At 40.9% G+C, this 20,425-nt stretch overlaps 1 protein-coding gene across 2 annotated transcripts in view; it reads left to right on the top strand.

Moving 5' to 3' along the window:
• Nucleotides 1–20,425, top strand: part of Neb (nebulin) — a 237,063-nt gene that overhangs the window by 101,570 nt on the left and 115,068 nt on the right. For both annotated transcript variants that reach the window (XM_040745341.1, XM_040745340.1), the window contains 16 exons: nucleotides 193–300; nucleotides 1,132–1,443; nucleotides 2,121–2,327; nucleotides 2,642–2,746; nucleotides 2,900–3,007; nucleotides 3,551–3,862; nucleotides 4,969–5,175; nucleotides 7,666–7,770; nucleotides 8,738–8,845; nucleotides 10,110–10,421; nucleotides 10,549–10,755; nucleotides 11,440–11,544; nucleotides 12,655–12,762; nucleotides 16,109–16,420; nucleotides 16,577–16,780; nucleotides 20,072–20,176. In XM_040745341.1, the coding sequence (XP_040601275.1) occupies nucleotides 193–300; nucleotides 1,132–1,443; nucleotides 2,121–2,327; nucleotides 2,642–2,746; nucleotides 2,900–3,007; nucleotides 3,551–3,862; nucleotides 4,969–5,175; nucleotides 7,666–7,770; nucleotides 8,738–8,845; nucleotides 10,110–10,421; nucleotides 10,549–10,755; nucleotides 11,440–11,544; nucleotides 12,655–12,762; nucleotides 16,109–16,420; nucleotides 16,577–16,780; nucleotides 20,072–20,176 (2,925 nt within the window). The remainder of the gene's footprint in view (nucleotides 1–192; nucleotides 301–1,131; nucleotides 1,444–2,120; nucleotides 2,328–2,641; nucleotides 2,747–2,899; nucleotides 3,008–3,550; nucleotides 3,863–4,968; nucleotides 5,176–7,665; nucleotides 7,771–8,737; nucleotides 8,846–10,109; nucleotides 10,422–10,548; nucleotides 10,756–11,439; nucleotides 11,545–12,654; nucleotides 12,763–16,108; nucleotides 16,421–16,576; nucleotides 16,781–20,071; nucleotides 20,177–20,425) is intronic.

The raw sequence follows: 20,425 nt of genomic DNA, 5'->3' as shown, positions 1-20,425 counted from the left end.
CCTAGTGATAGGACTACTGGCCTCTATCTTCAGCCCCTCTTATAGTTTATAAAAGAATGCAATAGACACACAGGTGATAAACCAGTCCCTTGGCTGCAGGGTCTCTTAGTAGAAGGAATGTAGATCTTTGTGTCTGGTTTCAGTTGTGTTTTAACAATGGCAAATGATAAAGCAACCCGTTGTTTCTCATAGGCTCATTACAAAGCAGACTGGAAGAAAACCCTTGCCAAGGGTTACGACTTGAGACCAGATGCCATTCCCATTGTTGCCGCCAAAAGTTCAAGGAACATTGCTAGTGATGTAAGGCAAACTCTGCGTGTTTTATAACCTGCATATTCTACATGAAACCATGACCTATAGAGTAAAACACATGAAAAGATTACAATGTAGAAGTATTTTCTTGTTTCTAAGTGCCAATGGTATTTTCTTATTACTTCACTGAAATTATTTTTTAAAACTTCATTAAAAATTTACAGATACATTTTCTTTTTATTTGTGTAAAGTTTTGAAAAATCTTATTGTTTTCACTGTGAAGCTAAAAGTTTTTTATTAAGATATTGTCAAGAAAAAGTCTCAGTATACTAAATATGGCTAAATAAAGTCCCCAAACATTTAAAAAGAATATACTGTTTTAATTTCCCAATTTATTTATATAAGAAACAAATGTATTGAAACAAGAAAAACTGGAAAGCACTGTAGGTTAAATAACAATGTTTTAACTGTTTTTAGCTACATATTTTAGATGAGTTGATATAATTCAGTATTTGGAATAGGTCTTTAGTGAAATGGAGTCATGATTGCATAAATACTTTTTAAAAATAGTGTAAGTTATTAGTGGAAATCAGATAGAAATATACAACTACTTAGTAAGCTTTTTGGAAACCTTTGAGCACATTCAAAGAATCTGCTAATGAACAATCTAGATATAAATTTCAAATTATCATATTATTTATTTATTATTCTCAGAACAATTGTAATAGTCATCCATTAGAAATATTTTGCAAGTTGTATATTAAAACACTAAATATATCTTAGGTATTGTCTAGATTCAGACTGAATTTGACCTTTGTATAGATTGTTAAATAAATTCAATTTATGTCAAATTTCTGTCTGGTCCTCTCTTCCAAATAGTTCAAATACAAGGAGGCCTATGAGAAAGCCAGAGGCAAACAAATTGGCTTCCTCAGTCTTCAGGATGACCCTAAACTGGTTCACTACATGAACGTGGCCAAAATACAATCAGATCGTGAGTATAAGAAGGGTTACGAGGCCAGCAAGACCCGGTACCACACACCTCTGGATATGTTCAGTGTGACTGCTGCAAAGAAGTCTCAGGAAGTTGCAACTAACACCAACTACAGACAGCCCTACCACAACTACACCCTCCTGCCAGATGCCTTGAATGTGGAGCACTCCAGGAATGCCATGCAAATTCAGAGTGATGTATGTACCAGTTGGAAGCTGGGATAGTTAGTTTCCATTTTCCTGGGGTGGGTTGGGGGGAACCAGGGTCTTCAGAGGCATCTTCATCTTGCACCTGACCACTGTTCTTCCTGGGGATTTACAGAGTGAGGTAATTCATTCACATAATTACATGTGATTCATTGTTGTTACATACACATTATATGTGTGTGCGTGTGTGTGTGTGTGTGTGTGTGTGTGTGTTAGACCACAGATAATATGAAAAATTAAGGTACATAATATTCTTCCCAATGCAGTTTTAAAATTTCCATCCTGTTGTTGCAGTTTAGTTTATTTTGTTTTGTGTTTTGTTTGCAATTTATCCTTTCCTGAAGCTCACTGTGTAGTACAGTACAGGCTGACCTTGAACCCACAATCTTGTCTTAGCCTCGTGAGTACTAGGATGATAGACATGTATCATCATGTCTGGCTAAGAAAGTTAGTTTTTAAAACAAACTGTTATGTCAGGATTTCCGGTTTAAAACCACCATGAATGCAATCACTTCCGTAACCACTTTGTTCTAAGACTGTAGTGAGTAAACACGAGGCATTCTCCCCCCTCAGTACCGTCCCTTCCCTTTCTGATACTAAGTCTTGTAGCCAAAGGAACCCAAGGTCTGCTTCTTTCTGAAATGAACTTCTCTTCCTTCCTGGTAAAGAATCTGTACAAATCTGACTTCACCAACTGGATGAAAGGTATCGGCTGGGTCCCGATAGAGTCCTTGGAGGTGGAGAAGGCAAAGAAAGCTGGGGAGATTCTGAGTGAGAGGAAGTATCGCCAGCACCCCGAGAAGCTGAAGTTCACATACTCCATGGACACCATGGAGCAGGCACTTAACAAAAGCAACAAGCTGACTATGGATAAGGTACGAAAGAGCCCAAGGGCTAGCCTCAGCCTGAGAAGCCTAGGGAGCCCTTTGTGAGCCTTCAGCACTCTTGCCTCATGATTGGAGAGCTCTTCTCTAATGACACTTCAACGAGACAGAACTACCAAGGCCCCACACGCCTGTAAAGTGGGGCAGGGTGACGCCTGTGTTGGGAACAGGGTTCCCTTGTCTAATAATGACTTTTCTCATCATCACACTTAGCCTCTTCCACCATGTGGAAGCATCCCTCCTTTTGTTCCCCTTATCGAACACCAGCTCCAATGCAGAGTCATGTGCTGGCCCTCTCATTACAGAGGCTGTACACGGAGAAGTGGAACAAAGACAAGACCACCATTCACGTCATGCCTGATACTCCAGACATCTTGCTCTCCAGAGCAAACCAGATCACCATGAGTGATGTAAGTATATCCACAGCGAAGAGGTGGGGGGAAGGCTAAAGGAAGCTCACACGTGTGGGACATCCGCGTTTTACGTGGCCACCACGTAGGAATCGGGAGCTCTGTTATCACGGAAGTAATGCCTCGCTGTTGTTTCTCTGGTTCCTGGTTTAGAAACTATACAAAGCGGGCTGGGAAGAGGAGAAGAAGAAAGGTTATGACCTGAAGCCTGATGCCATCTCCATAATGGCTGCAAAGGCCTCCAGAGACATTGCCAGTGATGTAAGTGCTTCCACTGGAACACCTTTGGGATGAGCGATGATGCAGACAAGCCAGGCTTAGGCCTCATCATGATGTGGGGTCAGCTCACCAGCTGGACACACTACTCTGAGACGCTTCTCTTCATACAGGCCAGCTACCCTCTAATCGTTTTGCTCATTGTTCAATATAAAGATGATGAGGCCATATTAAAATAAGTTATTTTGAATTATGAAAAACAGCCTTAAGCAAATTTAAGGGTGTGATCTATGTGTTTTACCTATGAGATCCATAGCCAGCTCTCTCCCTAAAGACATGCTAAGGAATCGCACTTGCAGCCTTTTCTGTGATTACACGGTAGGGGATGAGGCAGAAACACACTGCTCCTGAGATTAGTCTCCAACGTTTGAAGTACAGAGCTGTTGCTTCCTGGCTCCCTCTCTATCTCATTGTAGGCAGCTCTAACATTCTTTACCTACACCAAAGCTAGGAGCACCCAGTGAACCACATTTCATTCTCTGGCCTGAACCGTTTAGCTCATTGCCCACATTTCTTGTCTGTCCACAGTACAAGTACAAGCAAGCCTATGAACAAGCCAAAGGGAAGCACATTGGCTTCCGCAGCCTGGAAGACGACCCCAAGCTGGTGCACTTCATGCAGGTGGCCAAGATGCAGTCAGACCGGGAATACAAGAAGGGCTATGAGAAGTCCAAGACCTCCTTCCACACCCCGGTGGACATGTTCAGTGTGGTGGCAGCCAAGAAGTCTCAGGAAGTGGCCACCAATGCCAACTACAGGAACATAATCCACACCTACAACATGCTTCCTGATGCCATGAACTTTGAGTTGGCCAAGAACATGATGCAGATTCAAAGTGATGTAGGTGAAAGGGACGCACACATGCAGAGCCATTACCCACATCTCAAGCAGCTCATGAGTGACCATACGTAATGGTGTTTCAGAAATCCTGAAAGAAAGCCACCTGCAGTCTCCTGAAGAGGGTTCTAACTCATTCCCGTAGGCTGAATTTCTTTTTAATGAAAGGAGTTCTGTTCTAGAAACTGAAATCTTATCTTTCACTCTTGGTGCTGAAGTTGCTGTTGGCTTCTGCATTGATTTGGCTTTAGAGAGAATCCATTGAAGGAAATTAGCCTAGCACAGACGACCAAATGTGTGAAAGGCTCTCGATAGAAGGGGGGAAGAGAAAGGCCAGCATGTTGGTGCGTGTCTGCGATCCCAGTACTTGGGCAGCTGCAGCCGTCACTCTCAACCAGCTTCCCGCCTCCACTTCTGCCATTCATTGCATTGCCTGTGTTGCCAATCAAATGTCGAGGAGGCCACAACGGAGGAAGCTCTGGGAATGAATAGAGGGAAGACAGAGGGAAGGATTTCAGCGCCATTATAAAATAATGTGCATTATAAAAACCAAAGTAGACTGCGTCAAGCCAGGCCTAGATTTCTCATTGTAATAGGAAGCTGAGCTATGAATTTTCAGGCAGACACAACAATGTCTAATTGAAAGCACCATGTACAGTTATAAAGGAGAAATGTCTCAGCCGAGGAGAAACCCCCACACAACTGTACCAAGTGCTAACAGGTTTCTAGTATGCATTAGAAAATCATAACAATAGGTGATCAAATACTGCTGGAGAGAAAACCCTGACTTTCAGAATCAGCCTGCCGATGAAGGGAGCTTTGCTAATTGTGTATCAGGAGATTGTAATCACGTGGCAGATGAACTTAGTGGTTCTTATGCATTCTCTTTATGAAGGCATCAAAAAAAAGAAATCACCAAGATAGTTGCTCATTTTTAATTTCTTGTATGAAGAAATGTGGAAAACACAAAAAGGTTGTGGTGAAAATGGCTGGCATTTAATATACCACAAGTTGAAAACAAGTGGAAATGATAGCATGTCAAACACCCATTCATGACTCATAGGAAGCATGATTTCTTCTGATCACTGATGTACTTTTCTCTCCGATAGAATCAGTACAAGGCGGACTATGCTGACTTCATGAAGGGCATTGGATGGCTCCCCCTGGGCTCCCTGGAAGCGGAGAAAAACAAGAAAGCCATGGAGATTATTAGCGAAAAGAAGTACCGGCAACACCCAGACACTTTGAAGTTCTCCACGTTGATGGACTCGATGAACATGGTTTTGGCTCAGAATAATGCAAAGATTATGAATGAAGTAAGTCTTGCAGTGGTATAGTGCTTCCTATGCATCAAAGTGAATTCATTACATTTACTCTGCAGACTTTGCTAGCAGGAAATAGCATCCTCGAGGGGTTTCCTTACTTAGAATAAAAGGTCCTATAGACTATAAAAAGATAGAAATTATTCTTAGTTAATAGTCCACAAATATTTAATGAACCATCCACCTCCTTGACATAACATAATGAATGGTACCCTTTTGTTGTTGTTTGGTTTTGAGATAGGGTCTCATGTAGCCTCATTAACACTCAGCAGCTATAGAAAATTGACAGCTCTAAAATTTGAAGATGGCCATAAATTTTCCATGTAACCATGGATGATGCTGAATTTCTGACCCTCCTGCTTCTATGTCCCCAGTGCTATAATTACAGTGTGGGTCAGCATACCTGATTTATGCAGTAGTGGAGATCAAACCCAGGGCACGCTAGGGGCTCCACTGAGCTACATCCCCAGCCTGCCATCCTTCCTTGACTATGCAACATGAGGATGAGTCCTGCCTGTCTCAGGTGAGGCTGCGGCTGCTGAGCCAGCAGAGTGTCTGTCAAGAGTGGGAGCTGTAGCCACATTCTCCCCATTCTAACATTATCACAGAGACTCCCATCCCATGCTGCAGCTTTGGAACCAGGCTTCCTCTGGGCCATCCTGATAGTAATTGTCTCATTTCATTGCTTCCTTGTGTCATTAATTATTAGAAAAGTCTTAGTGGTTTGTTTTGCTACACAATGTAAATATCCATGAAGTAGTGTCAAGACCATCAAGCCTATCAACAGTGGACATTCATTTTTAAAGAATATATATATATATATATATATATATATATATATATATATATATATAGCGCTAGCCCTAGCTATATCATGTGGATCACAATCGGACATACCTTTGATGAAGTAAAAAGTCTTTTGGACCTTAGCACTCAACAGCTGTAGAAAATGTCAGTTCTAATTGAGCTAGACATACAGCGGAACTATAAACCTGTCTCCCCTGGAGGTGGGTTTGTGCACCTGGCCCACTGCTTTGAAGGGAACCTTCCCCAAAAGATAAAGCATGGATCTCAGCATCCCTTTTCATCATTTAGAACTTAAACTGTCACAAAGATGAAATATCCTTTAAAATAGTATTAAATGAGATACGTTCAGTCTGGTAGCATCCAAGAATCTAAGACGAGAGGATCTGGAGCATGATGCTCAGACTGGTCTACACAGCATGACCCCGTTTTAAAAGCCAAAACCAAAGAAATAAACATTAGACTCTTTTTTTCCAACAGTAGTGATAAAAAATGTCAGAACAATGATACCAAGGTGAGGATCATAAATTAATAAATGGCTGAGGTTGAGAGAACTTACTGATTATCAAATTCAGTTTCCCTGAGAGGCAGGGTTCCTCCAGCAGGATGCACAGTAAATCACAGGCTGACCTGGATGAGACAGGGATTCTAGTGCCTAGCCACTGCCTTTCCACTAGAACGCCACCATCCCTATAACAATCCCAAGTCACATGCATGTATTGTGTTACAGCCCTGTTTAATAACAACTTATTCCTCTGTACCACTGTCACGTATTCAGGTACTTAGTGGACCTGTCAAGCTTGGGGCTACCATACTGGTTTATGCAAAAGCATTTTCTTCATCACAGAAAATTCCACTGGGTAACACTAGGCTAAAACAAAGACCAGCCACAGACAACATGCCAGAGCTGTGCCATTCACAGTATCTATGAGCAAGTTAATATTAATATAAACTTGTAATAAATATTTGTGAAAACATGAACATGTTTCTTATCCTACTGAAATCTCCATGTGTGCAGAGACACTCCCATGTGTTTCTTGTAGGTTGTAATTTTTGAAATGAGATGCCAATATGGAATTACAGGCTTGATATTTACAATGACATAATGATATACCTGTAGGAAAGAGGTCTGGTCAGAGGGAGAAATTAAACCATAATGCAAATTAAACAGAGCCTTGGCCAATGACCAAGAGCAGATGACCAAGTATCCAGCTGCCAAGAGCTGGGCCTTTCTGGACTGGAAGCCTGAGTGGTGCATGCCCATGCATTGTTGCTGCAGTACGAACAGACTGGAAACTTCAGGTTAATGTCTATAAATGGAGAACTGCTTAAATCTGTTAGATTGTGCCCCTGCAGCTTCCTAGATAGACTGAATTCTTTTCAGAAGGTTCCAAGATGTCTAACTCATATTTTGAAGTAAAAAAAAAAGCAGGCTGTAGAACACTATGTGTCTTATGATTTCACTTTTACAGAACGCTTAGAAAGCTCTAGGTGGGATAGTCCATCTCTAGGCTTAAGATCAAAGAATGGGACGCTTTCATTTTTTGTCATTCATCTTCTCCACCATGGTATTTTTCACTTAGAAAGACACACATAATACTAACACCTGTATACATATGATAATGTGCACAGTGAGACCGTTTTAGGCATTTTAAATTCTACCTTGCATTTTCCCTCCAGCATCTGTATAAGCAAGCCTGGGAAGCTGACAAGACCAAAGTCCACATCATGCCTGATATCCCCGAGATTGTTTTGGCAAAAGCAAATGCAATTAACATGAGTGATGTAAGTATAATCCCACTGTTGCTATCTTTCTTTGTATCCTGTTCCCACCAGTAATAGAAAATTAAGTCACTGATGTCTCTTAATTTATGAGATAGAACATTTAAAAACTAATAGACTATTGTGTTTTATTAAAGACAAATTAGCATCTTTCCCTCTCTAATCTTTGCTCTGCTAAAATTTGGAGCAGGGCTGTTAATAGAGGCTGGAACAGCAGTTAAGGCTTGAAGAACTATTGGGTTTCATTTCAGGACAGTCCCTCCTTGAGCTAAGAGACCTGGCAGAAAGAGAAAAAGGTCTGGGGCCAGAAGAGAACCCCAGCCTTTGGAAACCCTCCACCGAACTGTGGAGATGATCCTAAAAGGGGTCAAAACAATAGAAAGAAAGAAAACAATGAATGTTTTGAACAAGCTGGTTCAAATCCTACAATAAGGAAATGTGAAACTTTCATTAGAAAATATATTTGATGTTTAACTTCATTTCTTTCTTTTTCTGTCGCTGGTTGCTGGGACTCCTCCAAGCTGAGCAGTTTTTTCCTTTTCTTTGTTCGAATTCCACAGAGTTTTGGAATTGCTGATATTTTTTATTTGACTGTGGAACTCATACAACTATTAATATAAGTAAAAGAGACCATTGTAAAACTAGAGTGCTCTTTTGGCATTCAAAGATGGCTGGTTTGCAGTCCTTTGCCTCTTATTTGGTCAAAGTAACCAAGTAGCAGTCTGCTGGACATCATCTTCTTCACAGTATATTTTCAACCTCACAGCGATCAGGACCTTTCTTTTTGTAATGACATACTAAAAGCACATTTGAGCTCAAATAATTGTTTTATTTTGTTTTCTCCTCCCACACATTATGATGTTTCTTAGCACATTCAACCATTGTACCACTAATAACATGCCTGATGGACAGGAAATCTTGCTATACAACTAGTCAGTCTTCTAGAATAAAGCCTTCCTTCTCTTTACAGAAACTCTACAAACTGTCTCTGGAAGAGTCTAAAAAGAAAGGCTATGACCTCAGAACGGATGCAATTCCTATCAAAGCTGCCAAAGCATCGAGGGATATTGCAAGTGACGTAAGTATGAAGGGTGGCCAGCAGCCAAGCAGAACAATAGAGCCACAAACACAGAGTGAAAGAGCTATGAAAGTAAAACATGATCCAACAGTAGCCTCGCTGTGCTCCACCAATGCCCCTTGAAGATGCTTGTGTTGTCTCTAGCATTTCTGGGAAAGCCCAGAAACAGATACGACAGAATGCTAATCATGCTGGTACCCTCACAGATCTTGACTCCCTGCTCAGGAGGTCTACATGAACTCTGTGTTTCTCGGGCCCTGCATTCCCAGCAGGATACTTCATTTAATGTAATGTAACTGGAGTTTTGATCATTGATGATGGTGGTGGCTGCTCTTTCAATAACAAGGAATCCTGCAATCTAGTTGTTAAAAAAAAATTAGTGACTTGGCATCAGCTTTGGTGGGTGAACTCATGCCACAAAGCTGTATGACCCCTATGAATTAGGGATCTCCACAGCCTGAGAAATCTGGTGTACACAACACTGTCATATGAACTTGATCTGCTCCCCAAAAATCTTCTCTCAGAAGTGTTTAATGGCATGGAGTGACAAAGTGCACCAGAAAAAGCATTCCGTGTTGTTCCAGGCTGTCCTCTCTCCTTTCCCCTCCCATCCTGCATCCTCCCTTCCTGTAAAGTGCTTCTTGCTCCCTCCCATTGCTGAGAAGTCCTAGTTCTTGCTCTGGTACACTAGAGTCATATGTCTTTCCAGGCTTCTCCCCTGTAACCATCACACTCAACCTCATGAAGAGAGGCAGACTGAGAAGTGAGGCACCCTTCACTCTCTCTCCTCTGTGGAAGCTGGGTGGAAATAGCAACACTTCTCCTTAGTTTTGTGAGCTTGGAGAGAAAAAAAATCCTCGGGTATATGAATCTGCTCTAGAATTATCCTTTGTGTCCCATACATGAACCTGTTTTGCAGCAGCAGATGACTGGCTGGTTTATTTCCCTGGCAGCAGTGGACGGCTTACATGGGGCTTGCTTGTTCTCTCCTGTGCTGTGATCTTCCTGTAACTGCAGTGTGAGAACAAATCAGTGTAGTGCAGGACAGTGCCCACTCCAGTCCTCGGTCACCCCAGGGAGTCACTGTGTGTAGTCTCACATAAAATGGGGGCTGAGGTAAGAACTCAGCTGCCAGGCCCATAAGCAAATGTCAAAAATGTGTCTTGTCAGCGGTGGAGCCGTAAGGAACTACCGATTTTATGACCTCCAGAATATTGACGGTAGAGCTGATTGTTCTTCACATTAATTCATATTTTCTTTGCAGTATAAATACAAGCACAATTATGAAAAGGAAAAGGGGAAAATGGTTGGTTTTCGCAGTCTGGAGGACGATCCCAAATTAGTCCATTCCATGCAAGTGGCTAAGATGCAGTCTGATCGAGAGTACAAGAAGAACTATGAGAAGACGAAGACCAGCTACCACACTCCTGCTGACATGCTGAGTGTCACAGCTGCCAAGGACGCCCAAGCCAACATCACCAACACTAACTACAAGCACCTCATTCACAAGTACATCCTTCTCCCAGATGCAATGAACATCGAGCTGACCAGGAATATGAATCAAATCCAGAGTGACGTAAGAGAACCTTCCAGCTGAGGGGTGGCTGGGCCCCCAGCATAGACAGAGACACCGTAGTCCTCAGTACCGTAGTTTTGTCTCTTAGCTGAAGAGGTAAAGTCAAGTTTGTCTCTTTTCTTCATAGAATCAATACAAGCAAGACTACAATGAGTGGTACAAAGGGCTTGGCTGGAGCCCAGCTGGTTCCCTAGAGGTGGAGAAGGCTAAGAAAGCAACTGAATATGCTAGTGACCAGAAGTACCGCCAGCATCCTAGCAGCTTCCAGTTCAAAAAGCTGACCGACTCCATGGACATGGTGCTGGCGAAGCAGAATGCTCACACCATGAATAAGGTACAGAGAGCAGTGCTCTGCCTTCCTCCCAATCAAGAAGAGGTCAACAGGCCGTGGCCCTTACTTAGGGAGTTGACCTCAGATCCCCCACCTTTCTAGGGCATGGCAAACTGTTATAGGGTATTGCCCCATACCACGTTTCAATGTCCATCTCTTGTAGTGCCTTCCCTTATCTTTCTAATTGGATTAGAAATTGCTTAGATTTTTTAAAATACATATATCCTAAGCACTTTCATTCCATTCTAAAGATGGAAAAGGTCAAAGTATTATTTTTCCAAATCTGACATTAAAGCCAAGTGTGACAGCACATCCTGTAACCCTAGCAGTTGGAAGGCTCAGAACCTCTCTCTCTCTCTATATATATATATATATAGAGAGAGAGAGAGAGATAGATAGATAGATAGATAGATAGATAGATAGATAGATATGATGGATAGATAAGTTAGATAGATATAGATAGATATACAGATAGATAAAACATACATTTGATACATATATACATATACATAGCAAATTTATTTTTTGAAAAAAATATGAATTTGTTCTTAACGTCTCTTCAGAATCCTATTTTTCCTTACTGTTTTCTAGTTCAAACTAAGTGCATTTGAACTTTCTGTTTATCTTCTTTCCTATTTATCCTTAACCACTATTCAGACTTAAAATGTCCCTTCTCCCACCTCCTAGCATTTGTACACCATTGACTGGAATAAAGATAAAACCAAGATTCATGTGATGCCTGATACACCAGACATTTTGCAAGCCAAGCAGAATCAGACACTGTACAGCCAGGTAAAGAAATCATGCATGTGGATGACATATTTTGTCTCAAAACTTACTAACTTAAAAACTGATATAATGGAAAATAACTGATGTAGCGGCTGGAGAGATGGCTCAGAGGATAGGAGCACTGACTGCTCTACCAGAGGTCCTGAGTTCAATTCCCAGCAACCACATCATGGCTCACAACCATCTGTAATGAGATCTGGTGCCCTCTTCTGGCCTGCAGGCATACTTTCAGGCAGAAGACTATATACACAATAAAAGAAAGAAAAGAACTGATGTAAATGCAATGGAAGCTCATCAGACTCTTCATTCTAGAGGACTTTCAAGACACTGTTAGGAGCAAGGGCCCCAGCTGTGTGCTAAAGGAGTCAGGGCTACATCTGCCCAATCTCCATGCTCACTGTGCTTGGTGCAAGGCGAGTGGCCATAACTAATGACTGAAACATAAAGTTATGTCAAACAGACCTGATACAAGTTCTGGGTTTGGTATCTGTTGCTTCCTTGATGCTGGAAGAACCACTTACCCTGAAGTTTGGTTCCTTCACTACTGAAGTCAGGACCATAAAAGTACCTGTGACATGGGATTGCCACAAGGAGCAAATGAGACACTCAATAAGGTGCACAGCACAGTACCCAGCAGAGGGTCCCAGATGACCATTTCGCTACAGTGATTTTAAGATACCGCCAACAAGTTTGACTAGAACAGGTAGCTCGTCTATTGAAACTTACAAAAGGCATTTATTACTTTTATCGTGTAGGTAGTTGAAATGGTGCGATCCGATTTTCTTTTTTTAATTATTTTTAACACCAGTGTTTAAAACAGACTGTCGTTAACTTCTGGAAGAAAGGTACCTCAGGAATTTGGTAAGACCAGATTGTTGCTAAAGAGTAGAGGCTGTGTCCAAATACACCGTCAGCCCGAAATAAAATGAAAAACAAAGCTAGATCACACGATGCTGTGTCAGTGCTGAGTCCGTTCTAATCACCTGCTTGGCTTTATCTGTGTTTAGAGTCAGAGTAGGTGACTTCAGGGTTCTGTATTCGCTCTGTACGTAATTGGCTTGTCTGCAGTTTTCATATAGAAAGAATAGTGCTAAGGAGTCTCTTTCTTTTCAGAAATTCTATAGACTTGGTTGGGAAGAGGCTCTGAAGAAAGGCTATGATCTCCCTGTTGATGCCATCTCTGTACAACTGGCCAAGACATCAAGGGACATCGCTAGCGACGTAAGTTCTGGTGTGGGCAGAAGGATGTACTTTCAGCTGGGTGGGCAGTAGAATTTGGTTACCTTAGAAATGCACTTCTGTTCCTTCACCTCTTTCTACCCTATTTACTCAGAATTGTCTTTCCCCCCTCTTTCCTCAAATGTCAAAGGGGCCTTTACTAATCAATTAGTGGGCCAGGGTCCCTTCTAAGATCCATTGTAATAAAGTGCTATCCAGATAGTACAAAGAAGCTAGACATTGTAGGTTTTTCATGCTTTGCCTAAAATTAATATTCCTGTTTTCTGTTTGTCTATTTTAGACAAATTCAGGACAGATCAACGTTAGCAATCTGGTGTTGATAGTTTTTACCTGCATATGCCTGGAAATTAGCCATCAGATATTTTAATTTGCCCCTTCCTTGCACTTGCATAATTATAGTAAGTTAGCTCTAGGATTGAAAATCCCGAAAGGCTCACTTTATATTCCATTGGCTAGCCGGAGATCTGGTTCATGGAAAAATGCCATTTATTCTCCAAAGGGCAGACTCATCACATGGCTGGAAAAGTTGAAACTTTTGGTGAGCACACTACATGTGATCCCCATACTCATTAAATTTGGTATAAAATAGTTTGCATATACATAAATATTTCATTTTGCTAATCCCCAAAACTAACTAGAAGAAACTCAAATCGTCTTGGGTGGGCAAGCTAGCTCTGGGTAAAGGAGCTTGCCGGCAAGCCTGACAATCTGAGTTCAATCCCTGGAGCCCACATGATGGAAGGAGAGAACTGACTCCCACAAATTGTCTTCTGACCTCCACATATACACTGTGGCATGTGTGTACCCACACGTGTACACATGCGCACAATGTATAAATAAATGTAGTAAAATTAATTTATGGTGACTAGTTTATAGTAACTATGACTACCATTGAACCCGACAACCTAAGTTTAGTCCTAGAGATCCACATGATAGAAAGAAGAAAATGACTACTACAAATTATTCTCTGACCTCTACAAGCACACTGTGGCAGAAGCCCCCCCCCTCTCTCTCTCTCTCTCTCTCTCTCTCTCTCTCTCTCTCTCTCTCTCTCTCAGTTGTAAAATCTTCTAAGGGTTCTGGTGAATTACCAAGATTTCAAAGACACATGCAACCTTTAAAAACCTTTAAAATAATGATTTGCAAGCCAGGTGTATTGGCCCATGCCCTTAATCCTAGCACTCGGATCTCTGTGAGGCCAGCCTGGTCTACATAGTAAGTTTCAGGAAAGCCAGAGCTACATAATGATGCCCTGTCTCAAAAACAAACAAGCAACAACAAATAAAAACCCAACAGCAAAGATGGTTTGCTTCCACACATAAGTTGAGCTAGAAGGGGAAAGAGAGAGCCTAAACATATAATCTGAGAAGAAATTCAAAGAATAAAAGGGGAAATTCTATCTAATTCAAGTGTGACACTCCAAAAATACCAGGAAATAATTCGGACTCTGGCTTTCACATTAAGACCTCATTAAATCAAACTGAAATAATGATGAGCCTACATGATAAAGCAAACTCATTCTCATTTAAGGCCACATGCTAATGAGAGCTTAGCAATTGAAAGGACATCAACAATTTCTGAGCAACCCAGAGCCAATAGCTTCTCATTACTTTTCTTGCAAACCCACAAGTTAAATTAGCTACATGTGAACTTTCCCACCACAGGAGAAATTGCCCTCCCCCTTGCCACCCAGTGGTTTTTATATCTGTAACATTTCATAAAATTAGAGGCAGGTTTTAAGTATGTAATTTAATAAGTTAAACAAATAAAATTTAGAGTGGGAAGGTAGAATGGTTATTCCATTCAAACCCCTGCCAGCATCCTGCCTTCTCTTCATGCATGGTGTGGAGAAAGGATGAAGTATTTAGATCCCTGGATACTCACATGCAGAGGACTTCCATGGTCCTTTAGGGAGAGTATTTTCCCCATTGGCTGTGCTGAGTTATTATCAAACTTCCTACTGTTTGTGTGAGATAGTTTATCAATCAGCACCAAGTCTGGGTTCTGGAATAGCACAAAGTACCTTCTTCCACTTGGCATTTCTTCAAACATCTCAGTTCCTTATTCTCCATTGGTTTTAGTTTTTAAACTACATTGACCTTCTAGTAGCAGTTCATTCTGTTTGTGACTTGTTTTGCTATGTCAAATTTTAGTGTTTTCTTGATACAGGAGCTCAGGCCAGCTTAAATGAGCTTCTGCTATGTGCCTATCTGTGCTCCGTACAGAGTGATGGCTCTGCTTTTTTTATTAAGCAGTGTTGCCAAATTGTCCATATTAGGGGCTGTTGAGTTGGGTAGGTTTTGTATGACTGCGATCAGAACACCTCACAGAGACATGAAAGGAAAGATATTGTATTTTGATTCACAGTTTCCACCATGGCAAAGAAGGCATGGTGAGCAGCTTGGTTTACATCGCTGCAAACCAGAAGATAGGAGAGCTGACACTCATCCAGCCTTCTCCTTTTCCTTTTTCATTCAACCCAGGTCCCTAGTCCAAGGGACCTATGTGCAGAGTGGGTCTTTCCCTCTGGAAGTACCCTTGCAGATACACCCAGAGGTGTACCTTCAGTCTTTTAGATGGTTCTACACCCAATCAAGTTGACAATGCAGATCAACCACCCCAAGGGTGTAGTCAACTAAAGTCCAGAGTAGTTTAAATGTATGTATTCTGAGGGAGCAGAGCCTATGTCTGTGAGGCCCATTATGTGTTACGGTCGTTGCACTTATTAGCAATGTAGTAATGTAATTTCCCCAAATAATATAAGTACTGGATTTTACTTATGTTATATTTAATTTATATAGTTTATTTTCACCTCCTTGACAAAATATTGACCTGTTATGTACTTTATTTTTCTAACTAAAATACCAAAATATTCCTATCTGTGCCCATAAGACATAGATTCCAATCTAGACAAGCTATATGATATAATAATATATAAATTCCCTAATCTACATTTTAGCTTGTTCGCCAGATCATACATCTTCATAACTTTTCTGTCATCCAGCCCTGTTTTTCTCATAAACATGTGACAAGGATTTTGCTAAATGTTATCCTAAATTCAGCCGCACAATGTCTGGCACATATTTCTGCTTTTGGATAGAATTAATTTCTCGTGAGAATCTCTCTTGATATTCAACTGCATTTGTTTTTTGGGTAGGTCTAATTAAATGGGACCTTACTTCAAGGAAGAAAACATTTCCTCTTAGGTTAGCTTGGAAATCACTCTTTCACATCCGTTAGGGCTGGGGGTGGGGGTATAACAACAAAACCAGTTGAGTTTAATTTAGCTTTTATTTATGTTATTAAAAAGACTGTTTCCTAATTTCAGTTTAAATATAAACAAGGCTACCGGAAACAACTGGGACACCATATTGGATTCCTGAGTGTGCAAGATGACCCAAAGCTCGTGCTGTCTATGAACGTGGCCAAGATGCAGAGTGACAGGGAGTACAAGAAGGACTTTGAGAAGTGGAAAACCAAGTTCAGCAGCCCAGTGGACATGCTGGGCGTGGTGCTGGCCAAGAAGTGCCAGGCCTTGGTCAGCGATGTGGACTACAGGAACTACCTGCACCAGTGGACGTGCCTGCCTGACCAGAATGACGTCATCCAAGCTAAAAAAGTCTATGAGCTACAAAGTGAGGTCAGTGTCTATCACATGTGGGAGCTTAAAATTATTATACATATTAATAACCATTTATGTGGGAAAAAACAGATGGGAAAGAGGAATTATCACTGACCACTGGCTCTCCTAGTCATGGTGGAGATGAAGATGGAATTTTGCTTTGTCCTTTCCTAGAACATGTATAAGTCTGACCTTGAGTGGCTGAGAGGCATAGGATGGAGTCCCTTGGGTTCTTTGGAAGCAGAAAAGAACAAGCGGGCTTCAGAAATCATCAGTGAGAAGAAATACCGTCAACCTCCAGACAGAAATAAGTTCACCAGCATCCCTGACGCCATGGACATAGTTCTGGCAAAAACAAATGCCAAAAACAGGAGTGATGTGAGTATTTCTTTAGAAATTGACAGACTAGGGTGTAGAGCTTGCTACCTGGAGTTAGGAGCATTCGCTTAATAAATGATAGGACAGCAAAGCCTTGTCTCATTTGGATTTGGTACAGTATAATGTTCTATATTGTTTTGATCTACTTGAATTGTTAACCACTTTACACTAAATAACATTAACAGAGTTTATTGTCATCTTAGTTCAACCAAGGTTCCTTACTTAGCTAAAATGTGATTAAAAATATGTTGAATGTGTTTCTTTTTCGTTGTAACCTAAGTACATTAAGGACCTAGGATTTTTTGTTTGTTTGTTTGTTTGTTTGGGGGTTGGGACAGAACATAGGGGGAGGAATTCTGGGAGCTTTACACAGTGAAACTGTTATAAAGAAACAGGTTTGGGTTTTTTGTTTTGTTTTTGTTTTTTACCACAGAGCCATTTCTCCCAGTCCTTAAAGAGTATATTTTCTAAGGATATTTGTCGGGCATGCATGAGTCCCTAGGTTCAATTCTCAGTACCACAAAAAGTGTGTGTGTGTGTGTGTGTGTGTGTGTGTGTGTGTGATCATAATCATTTTAATCTAGCTGAATCAAGATCATGCATAGAGAATATATGTTCTGCCTTCCATGTTCCTCTCCAGCAGGGACTCCAGTGCTTGGCATAGAATAGGTGCTTAGTAAGTACTGACTGTATGAGATAACCAAAGGTAGCGGTGTGGAATGTTTAAGACGGAGAAGGGCAAACACTATTGCTCCTCAGCATAAGCTTGAACCATACAAGAAGCTGAACTAAGTGTAGTGGGAATCTGTAACATGCAAGGAAGTTGAAATGGATACAGATGGTAACTGTGTAGGTCTTAAGAAGCTCTTTGTACACTGTGTTCACTATGCTCTCCATTTTAAAGGCATGTGTTAGTTCGGACCTAGTGCATATTTGTAACTGATAGCTCCTCTCGTCCTAACCAGCCACTCACAGACATGCAACAGTTTTCCAAACACTGTAGCTGATGTGAGCCAGCTGGACTCTCTCTGCCTCGGTCCCCATTCCTTCTCTCTCTCTCCACCTCTGTAATACACTTTGAATACAAAGGTTGGACCCACTAAGCACATTTTTGGGTTTGGTTTGGTTTCTTCCCTGGATGTTGCTTCTTTCTTAGAATTTTAATTTATTTGAGAAACAGAAAAGCTCTGAAAAGACAAGCGAGGGGAGTGAATAGACCATCAAGCTGACCAGCCCCTGCTGAATAGTGCACCATAGTTGAAATAGATTTTCAGGCCTTCAAACATCCAGGCAGAAGCAGGATCAGCTAGGGTCCCTGAGCCCCTCCTTTTGAATAGACTGACCTAAATATTAGCATTCATTATGCATTCTGTGGGGTCAAGGTGGCACATGGTATTGGGGAAATTGTCTAGTTTAGTGTTCTCAATAGGGACACTACTGCCCCCTGCTAGAAATTTGAGAGCATCTACAAACTTTTTTCCCTTGGATTGTCCCAACTTGGAGGCAGCGTTCTACTGGCCTCTAGTGGCTACAAAACAGAGATGATGCTAAAAGTCTCAAGACACAAGAACATCCCCTACAATCAAGAGCCACCCGATATCTAACACCAGCGATGACAAGGTTAAAATGCCCTGGCATTCTCACCAAAAAGTTGGTAAAAACTTGAGTCACATATTAATACTAATGAACCTTGTTTCATTTTGGCCCTGAAGGCTTAATTAACTTCTCTGGGCCATCTGCACGACAGCAAGCATACAGAATGCTAAGTTTGAATGCTCCACACAATGCATCTCAAAGGGAACTTGGCAAGTCTAGGGAATTAATGAGCCCTTGAAAATGTTTATACTGGAGGGCTCGTGAGATGGCTCAGCAGATAAAGGCACTGGCTACCAAGCTTGATGACTTGTATACGATCCCTGAGACGTACACGGTGAATGAGAACCCTCTCCTCCAAGCTATCCTCTTTGCTCCACATGCAAGCCATGGCACCCCCACACTCACACACACACACACTCACGCACACATACACACTTAGTAAATAAATGTAATGAGGAAAAAGGATCTCTTTGTGTAGCTCTGGCTGGCCTCAAACTCAGAGATCTGCCTGCCTCTGCAGATAAATGCTAGGATTAAAGGCATGCTGTTACTACACCCAATGAAAAAACTCAGTTTATATTTGAATAACTTTAGGCATACATAGAATTTTAAAAACTGTAAGCTGCAAATTTTTACCCAGATTTAAAAGCATTAACATCTTAACACATTTGTATTCTCTCTATCCCTTTTCATTTTCTTTCCCTTATCTATGAGAAACCACACTGTTTCATGACACCCTGTTACCCCTAATCGTCAGTGTTTGTGTCATGAAAATGAGGACATACTCTTACAAAAGAACTTAGGAATTATCAGTCATGGAATCAATGTTGACACAATACTGTATATAGAATTTATTCAGTTTTATGGGGCCAGAAGGATGGCTCTGTGGATTAGGTATATGAGATAAACCTGCTGGCCAGAGTTCAATTCCTAGGGCCCACTTGGTGAAAGGAGAGAGCCAATGCCTGTACTGCCTGTGATCTCCACATACATGTTATAGAATGTCACACACACACACACACACACACTAAATCACTAAATGGTAAAAAAATAAGAAGTCATTCAGTTTTACTATGACTACCCTTATTGATAAAGTTTGATAGTATGAAAAATGTCCTATTTTTCAAACTTTTCATTTCAGCAAATTACTTGGATTCCCATGGTCCTCTTCTGAAGACAGACATGAAGATGATTTTAGAACATTCAGGATATTTCAATAAATTTGAAAACTGTCCTTCTGGGGTATCCCAAAATCTCTGTCAATTTACTTATCCTCCCAGATAATTATATGTTATAACGATAAATAGTAAACCAACTGAGAACTAAAACTCCCTAGTTCCTATACATAACTTGGATAGGTCATCTTTTGATAAGACAGTTCAGCACTATAGGGGATTTTGAGGGCCAAAAGAAAAAAATCATAAAGCGATATGCTATTTGATAGTATCAACAACGTTTTTATTACCTTTATTGATTTCTGTAGGTAGTAGTATCTGTAACTTCAAAAGGGTAGTCCATAATCTAAATTTGAAAGGTAATTGTATTTCAGATGAGAAAACTGCATCTATTTTCTGCTTATTTTGTCATCATCTTATCAATTGTAATGTTCAGTGCACATGAACCTAATAATCCCATCTGAAGCCAACCAGGATATTGGACCCTGACAATACCCCTGATTTTTGTTTCTCGTTTTAGAGACTTTATAGAGAAGCTTGGGACAAGGACAAGACACAAATCCACATCATGCCTGACACTCCTGACATCATCCTGGCTAAGGCAAACTTAATCAATACGAGTGATGTGAGTTTCCAAGTTCAGTGTGCCTTTTCAGTATGCTCTGTTAATAACGTCTGAGTCAGCAAAGGTGTCTGAAAGTTCTTTTGAATTCCCAAGTCATTTTAATTAGCAGACTATGATTCACTCAGGCTCCTTATTTCAAATGGCATTAGCACAGATCTCTCTGTTTATATTTCTTTATTACATGTATTATTATAAGATAAATATTTATATCATTTCCATTCTCTCCTGTGTGGGCAGAAGCAATTCCTA

The sequence above is a fragment of the Mesocricetus auratus genome, unplaced genomic scaffold (assembly GCF_017639785.1).
Source record: "Mesocricetus auratus isolate SY011 unplaced genomic scaffold, BCM_Maur_2.0 Super-Scaffold_100004, whole genome shotgun sequence".
NCBI lineage: Eukaryota > Metazoa > Chordata > Mammalia > Rodentia > Cricetidae > Mesocricetus > Mesocricetus auratus.
This window is presented reverse-complemented; position numbering and strand designations above follow the sequence as displayed.